The 8,033-nt window shown below is 38.7% G+C and overlaps 1 protein-coding gene across 7 annotated transcripts; it reads right to left on the reverse strand.

Moving 5' to 3' along the window:
* Positions 4,637 to 7,865, reverse strand: LOC107643591. 7 transcript variants are annotated; one of them, XR_002362893.1, is made up of 6 exons: positions 7,274 to 7,865; positions 6,750 to 6,907; positions 6,017 to 6,100; positions 5,263 to 5,339; positions 5,095 to 5,176; positions 4,641 to 4,885 (listed from the first exon to the last, which is right to left on the reverse strand). XR_002362893.1 is itself a non-coding variant. In XM_016347278.2 (4 exons), the coding sequence occupies exons 1-3, from the start codon at positions 7,607 to 7,609 to the stop codon at positions 6,040 to 6,042; spliced, it is 555 nt and encodes a 184-aa protein (XP_016202764.1). In that variant the 5' UTR covers positions 7,610 to 7,865; the 3' UTR covers positions 4,637 to 4,885; positions 6,017 to 6,039. The 7 variants fall into 7 exon arrangements, 2 of the variants coding, with proteins under 2 accessions (XP_016202764.1, XP_016202765.1); XR_002362892.1 differs by having other exon boundaries at positions 5,263 to 5,401; XR_002362891.1 differs by having other exon boundaries at positions 5,263 to 5,436.

Genomic DNA, 8,033 nt, shown 5'->3' on the forward strand with positions numbered 1-8,033 from the left:
AATTGGCAAAGATTAATCTCATTAAATCATCCTCTAACTAGTAGTAAAGGAAAGTCAAATGAGCTATATCAATCCTAGTCCATAAGTCCTAACTCTCCACTAATTCAATTAGTGAGAACTAGAGTCAATGGATCCCAATCATCAATTACTTGGACATTAGTAACTCAAGAGTTCTTAAGTTACCTTTCCAAGCCAAGAACATAAAACTCTACTCTAAAATCCAACCAAGCATTTCATCAAACACTTGGAAGGCATAAAAGGAAAGCATAGTAAATCAACAACAAGAACAAAATCTAACAGCAATTATTGCAAAGAATTAACAACAACAATTAAAGGAAACAAGATCTACATAAATTACCTCCTATAGAATTGAAAGAAAATGGAAGGAACAATAGTAGATCTACAATAAAACATAAGAACAACATAAAGGAAATTACAACAAAAGAATGGATGAAGAATGAATGTAACAACAAAGAATTGAGAGGTAGAAGGAGATGAAAGCATGAATTAAAATCTAGATCTAAGATTATTGAACTAAACCTAATCCTAATTCTAGAGAGAAGTGAGAGCTTCTCTCTCTAGAAACTAACTCTCACTAATCCTAATGAGTGTGTATGATTGGAATCCCCCTTTGCTCTTCAATCCTTGGCTTTAAACAGCAGTTTAGGCGCCAAAGTTGATTGAGATTGGGCCCCACAACCCTTGAGAATTCGTTGGTCACGTTTTCATTAAAAAATCATAAACCAGCACCGACCCGTACGCGCACAGCACGCGTACGCGTCCATGGGGTGATTCGCAGGTGCGCGCGCGCGTCCATGGGCGAGTTCAACTTCTTTGACTTTTCATGATTTCTCCACTTTGCATGCTTTCCTCTTCACTCCTTTGATCCATTCCTAGCCTTTTCAATCTGAAATCACTAACAAATATATCAAGGCATCTAGTGGAATCAAAAGGAGATTAAAACCATCAAATTAAGGGTCTAAAAGAATGTTTTCACATCTAAGCACAAATAAGGAGACAATCACAAAACCATGCTAATTCATTGAATAAATGTGGGTAAAAGGTATTAAAATCTCTTAAAATCAATACAAGATAAACTGTCAAAACGGGGTTTATCAGGTACTCCCAAGCCCCCTGATTCACTGTTTTCAGCCTTTCCATACAGTCCTTGAATTCTGGAACTGTTGTGCATCTGGCACACTCCCAGACAACCTCTCTTATGTATAAATCCTTGAACCTATTTATGAAGTTCTTCCACATGTGCATGACGCAGTTCCTGTGCCTGGCCTGTGACATTACCTCCTTTAAGGCAGGGAGTAAACCCTGCATTGAATGGGAGCAGCAAACATTTACAATTCAGCAAATATATAAAAGGTACAATAATCAACCATTAATGCATCATACCTTCTGTTGGTCTGAAATGAAGTTCCAGGCGTGGTTTGTTTCGTCTCCTATGTCTGCCTGAAGGTTAGTCAGGAACCACTTTCAGGCATCCTTTGTCTCAGCCCTGACAACCCCATATGCAACAACATAGAATTGGTTGTTTGCGTCTTGGGCAACTGCTGATACTGATAGAAGCCACCCCATGTAGTATGTCTTCAGAAAGCAACCATCCAGGTGTAGCAAAGGCCTGCACCCTTCCTTGAACCCTCACTTACAGGCATCTAAGCATATGTATATCTTGTCAAAAACAGGGGGGATTCTGGAATTGTCATAAGTTTCAATCTTGCAGTAGATCCTGGATTACTATTCAAAATCTGCTCACAATAGTCCCTTGTCCTCTTGTATTGTTCCTTCTCGTTTCCCATTATCTTATCTCTGGCCTCAAATACTACTCTATACACCATCTTGGGATGGGGAGCTAACAAAAATTTCTCCCTTAGGAATTCAGTTGCCTCCCTAGTGGTCATATGTGGTTGGGTAGCCATCCGCTTCACTATCTTCCTGCTTATCCAATGCTGGTCAGCTGCGTTGCTCCCTAAATCTCTTGCACAACTATGCTCTGGTTGGTACGTCTTAACTTGGTAACATTGCAAGATTAAGACAGGTGAACCAAGAAATTGCACTCTTCATTCTTGCAGCCCACTCTCACTCTCTCCCTATCATTCTTGATCCACTTAACCTCCCTCCCCTCAGCAATGAATGAGTCCTTCACCACATCTTTAAACCGTTCAACAGTTGCAAACCTCATCCCTAACTCAAATCTACCCTGACCATGAGCATAGTCATCATCAAACTCTGGAAACTTGTGGCCTTTACCTTTATCCTCTGACCCCATAGGTGTGTGCAATTCCTCCAACTCATACTCAAACATAATTTCCTCAGGCTCTATCAGGACTTCACTTACATACCATCTGCCTACATTATCAGGAACCACTTCAAGCCTATTGCCACCACCTCCTCCATCATTCGGCCCAGCAGCTGAGTCCATTCCACCATCACCAGCTGCTCCTGTGTTAGCCTGACCACTCCGTTCTCCACTTGCATTCTCCCTCGCACCATACTGCACCTTCTTCTTACCTTTCTTATGATTATCATTCATCCCTTGTCTCTTTGTGACTTTCTTTTTGGGGGTTATCACCTTCTTCCTGGGCTCTCTTTTTCTCTTGCCACAAGCAGCCCCGCTATTGCTGTCAGAATCACTTTCATCACTCTCAAACCCAGCTGGTGGAGGTTTATACAATACATCTTCGGTGCTCTCGTACCCATCATCCGATGGAGAGGATGTCTTCAATTCCTCTAGAATTTCATCCACATCCACTTCATCATCACCATGCTTACCAGCATCATCTACTACCTCCGGAGCATCAACGAGGTGGTCAAAGTAAATGTGGAACTCAAGAGAGTGTTGGTCCTTCAGTAAGTTTTCTTGCATTGCATTGATCCCTGCGTCCCCGGTTAACTCGTTCAGTCCAGACTCAAGATTGCCATTTCTTTGATCATACCAGTATACTGCCTTGTATGACTGGTATCCCAAACCCTTAAATAAGGTTACAAGGTCCCCGAAGTTCACAAAATCTAGATCCATCTCCGGGAACCTCTCTTCCTTACCATTTTGATATACAAGGACACCATCACTACCTCTCACGAAGTTGCCTCCGTGGTGAAAAACTGGCACCACAAAACATCCACCATCTGAAATTTACCAAGAAACAACTTTGTGTCAGTACTGGATACATTGAAAATTTATTTCAGAACCCCCTTGCCCTAACACAATACTTCCTACTACTACTTCTACACACCATGCTCTAAAAACTATTTTTAGCCCTCATTACACCGCTGTTACACAGTGTCAACATGCACACATGACGACTTCACCCTTAGTACAAACATGAACTACATAAACTTCAGGGGTAAGGAAGGCGATCATACCTTGACAGGAAGACGGTAGTGCTAACCTCGACAGTAACATTCTTTCCTACCTCCGACAGCAACTCCACTGCACACCAATTGCTCTTCCACGTAGTGCAGTTTTTGGAGGGAGAAATAGGGGGGAACTTTGATCGTTTTGGTGTTATGGGTGTTGCGTATGTGAGTTAAGGTCAGTTTCGAAAGGTTGGGGAGAAACGGCAGCGTTTTTGACTCTGGAGACAAATTTGTCCTCTTTTAGAAAGCCCATCCGACGTGGCAGCCTGTTACGGCCAGCTTAGCGCCACGGGAGCCACGTCACCATTTTCCGTCAAGGTAAACGGAGACACTCTAACGGAGGGTAAAAATGTCCAATTTTTTACGGGATCAGGGACATTTAAGTATTTCCTAATCTTCGGGGACAAAAATGTCCACGATAAAAAAGGTCAGGAACAAATTTGTCCTTTACTCAAAAAAATTTAATTACAAAATTAAAAACATTGTACAATTAAAATAAATATAAAAATCTAATTATAAATTTGGTTAGAAATTTTGATTTAGATAAAATTATCGAACCACATAGGTCTATGGTCACGGTTTTTTTATCTATGGTCACGGTTTCTATGGTCACGGTTTCAATTTTCAAATTCTGACACTTTAGGCCACGTTTTTTCACCGTGACCATAGGTTAATCTATGGTCACGCGTAAAAACCGTGACCATAGCCTTATCTATGGTCACGGTTAGCTCTATGGTCACCCCACCTTAAAACCGTGACCATAGCCTTATCTATGGTCACGGTTTTTGCCGTGACCATAGACTCTATGGTCACCCCTCCTTAAAACCGTGACCATAGCCTTATCTACGGTCACGGTTTTTTGCGTGACCATAGCTCTATGGTCACCCCACCTTAAAACCGTGACCATAGCCCTATCTATGGTCACGGTTTTCACTGTGACCATAGCCTCTATGGTCACCCTTCCTTAAAACCGTGACCATAGTCCTATCTATGGTCACGGTTTTTCGCCGTGACCATAGCCTCTATGGTCACCCCCATCTTAAAACAGTGACCATAGCCTTATCTATGGTCACGGTTTTTCACCGTGACCATAGCTTATCTATGGTCACCCCACAAAACCGTGACCATAGCCTTATCTATGGTCACGGTTTTTACCGTGACCAAAGCCTATTTTGTTTTATGAGATTTTTTTTAAAGCATAATGACATCCCAAAATGATGATGATCACAAAATAAATCTAAAAATAAAAAATGATAATAAAAAATTAAGATAAGTTGTGATTAAAGTAACCATCTAACATATCAATATAGTTGAGTGAATACACTTGTCTCAATCTTAGTTTCATACAGTGATATATACACTAACACTAAGTAGACACTATTAACAAAATTGTTCCACAGGCGTGAAAGCAATACAATTTAGACTCTGCCAGGAAATATTGTTTCTGGTATTGCTATTCTTTCTTCTCAACGCTCGAGAACATTTATTTCAGCCACTTAAACATTTGAAAGCTCAACACCTGCTTCATTAACATGCAAAGTAAAGTCACATTAGACATAAACACCTACATTTATTCTTCTTCAACTTAGGAAAAAAATATATCATTAAAACATATATACATCACACATATAATAGCTAGTACACACTATACAGCACACATCCACATCATAGTATATGACACATCATAAAACAATATAAAGTACTTGAAGAGATAGTTGTATATATTACCAAAGTACTTGAAATCCTCTGAGTAGCTTCTTTTTGTTTTTAACACTTTATTTTTGACAGACTTCATTGCAGCTCTCAATTCCTATAAAGCACCAAATAATATAAATATACCACAAGTAAAAAGAAAATGGAAATAAAAAATGAAGCAACATAAACAACAAAGCAAACCTGAAAAGCCCTAGATTGGCAATCGACAAAACTTAGGTAAGTATGCTCCTTATCATTCCAATTTACAGATCTGGATTCTGAAAAAAATCCTAATTTTCAAGTTTCTTCTCCTCAAATTTACAAATTTACTTTGTTCAAGCTGCAAAGAAATTATTAAAGCATGTTTTGTTCAAGCTGCAAGGAAATAGTGTAACTTGTGTGTCACTTGATATTTTATATATAAAATGCAACTACTTTCAACTATTTATAAGCCAACTGAACTAACATGGTGTCATGTGCATTTTAGTCAATATCTTACTAAAAACCCTAAGAGCATCACCATTCAATCATTCCCTTAAATACCTCTTTTTTCCAAATAAAAGGAAAGTGACATGTCATGTGGATGTAACTTTGGTAGACTGTCACTCAATAGTTTAATTATTATAATCCCTCATGGTTTAAGCATGGTAGTTATTGTTGAAATAACAGTAGCACCAAGCAACCAAAAAGAAAAAAAAGGATTCATGCGCATCAGTATATCTATAATAACATAATATCAAGACATGTAATGGGTGTTATAAAGATAACATAATTCAGATATCTATAATAACAATGATATCCAAACTTTTCTCAATATGAAAGTTGCTCAAGAATTGATAATTTTAACACAAATTTAAAATTTACAACATATTTAACATAAATAACATTTTTAGGCATGTAGCTATTATATTTGGCTTCTTAATAACCATGTACTTCCAAATTGTAGGAAACTTACCACATTATCTAGTTCAAGCATCTCTACATATCTCTTTTTCGATACATCGTTACTTGAAGTGGCCCTTTCAATAGAAGCAGGATCCTGAGACATATAATCCATGATTAGCTTAATGAATAAACCTCATACTTATTTAAATGTGTCAGCCATAAATCTTGATGATATATTACAGAAGGAAAAAGTTAACACAACATACAACTTCCCACTACCTAATCCTTCTATGAGTATATAAGAATACATGATAAAATGGGGATTTCTAATCTTTATCAAAAAGTAACAGAGCCTATCAATGAAAAAGAAAGAATTTTAAGCCATACAGGAAAATATTATCTTGCAAGAGTATAGAAGCATACAGGCCATACAGGAAATACTCCCATGTCTCACAAGAGTCATCTATACCCTTCTAATATGAATGTAATAGATATTTTACACAACCTTGGAGCAAATTCGACTATCAACTCAAATTACTTTGAATCAAAACTTGGCCAAGACCTTCAATTCAAAATTAATGTTATGGATGCGATATAAGCTTGGGTGGGATCAAATATGATAAATAATATGGACAAGAGAAAAAATAGTATCGGTAGAACTTAAAAGTAGTTATAAATTTTAATAAATGGAATACCTTCAACTAACAGCTATACTAACTTTCTTCGCATGCTATGTTGGTCAAGCTCAATAACAGATTTGACAAAATGAAAATAATATTGAACACAATGGAAAAGTTACATACTTTGAAAGGGCAAGAAACAAGCATGCCAATAAATCCTCTGTCAAATCAGCAGCTCTAATTGTGTACAAGGCACTCTTGAGTCCACGTGAAACAAGATAATTCTGAGTGTCCTTCGACAAAGAATATCCCTTGTACACACTAACAGGAGGATCACATACCTGAAAGGCAAGACAATAACACAATGGGAAAAGTCAATACCTCATTCTCAATAGCCTTTGAATATTCCTTCTACATTTCACTATTGTCATGGGAGACAAGAACCACAAACAAAACAACCACATAAATAGCCACTAGTGTCCTGTCCAATAAAACAGATAAAGTAACCACACCACCCATTGTAATCATGCAGAGAAGAGAATAATTATCTAAAAAGGGGAAACAACAAAAAGTAATTCGAATAGCAGCAACAATAGAAACTAATTGTTAGAAACATGAATAAGAGAGCATTATAGAGAAACTAGTTGTTAGAAACATGAATAAGAGAGCATTATAGATAATATAGGGTTCCAAAAGAGAATAATTACAGAGGATCCAACTTGAGACTGGCAATCAACGAGTGTATCATATACTCCAACGATGTCCCCATTTCGGACTACAAAGAAGGTGACCTTCTCCTCGTGCTCCATAACAGACGCCACAGGTTCAGGCTCCACCACCTTCTTCTTGCGGCCTTTCTTGGCAGAGGAGGAGGAGGAGTAGCAGCAGCGAGAGGGAAACCTAGCGAGCACGAATTGAGGGCGGGGAGAGAGAGTAGGAGGAAGAGTTAGCTTAATGGGGAAGTTGCAGAGGGAACGGCGGCTGGATAGGAAGCGAGCGAAGATGGCGGCAGTGTAGGATGAGAGGTTGGAGAAGCAGTTCATGACACAGCTGCAGGGTTAGTTGCAACCGATTCCCTGCTTCTTCTCAGCTCGATCGCCCTCACTCTCCCTCTCTTCCTTGCGAGCATCGACTGCGACGGCGGCTGCCAGCTCCGTCGGCGCCGTCTCCTTCCTCCTCCCTCTCTTTCCTTCTCCGTTTTCCCTCTCTCTCTGCGTTTCCGTGGGTGTGTGCGTGTGTTACCGTGAGGAGGGGGTGTTGAGGGTTTGTATTTTGGGAAATTAGGGGTTTGGGGTTTAGGGTTAGGGATTGTGATTTTTAATTTGGGAATTAGAGTTTAAAATTAAGAATTTTATAAAAAAATTTGGATTGAATAGATATTTTGATAAAATCGATGGATAGAATAATAATTTTAAATTAAATATACTCCACTAAAAATATTTTAAGAATACTATTTACAATATATTG

Source organism: Arachis ipaensis, chromosome B05, assembly GCF_000816755.2.
Source record: "Arachis ipaensis cultivar K30076 chromosome B05, Araip1.1, whole genome shotgun sequence".
Taxonomy (NCBI): Eukaryota; Viridiplantae; Streptophyta; class Magnoliopsida; order Fabales; family Fabaceae; genus Arachis; species Arachis ipaensis.

What these genes read in the sequence shown, in the direction of transcription:
- LOC107643591 (XM_016347278.2), bottom strand. Translation starts at nt 7,609, where the DNA reads ATGAACTGCTTCTCCAACCTCTCATCCTACACTGCCGCCATCTTCGCT. An exon ending in AGTCTCAAGTTGGATCCTCT is followed by an intron (nt 6,908 to 7,273) that starts GTAATTATTCTC and finishes CTTGCCTTTCAG; the next exon opens with GTATGTGATCCTCCTGTTAG. An exon ending in TTGTTTCTTGCCCTTTCAAA is followed by an intron (nt 6,101 to 6,749) that starts GTATGTAACTTT and finishes TATATGTCTCAG; the next exon opens with GATCCTGCTTCTATTGAAAG.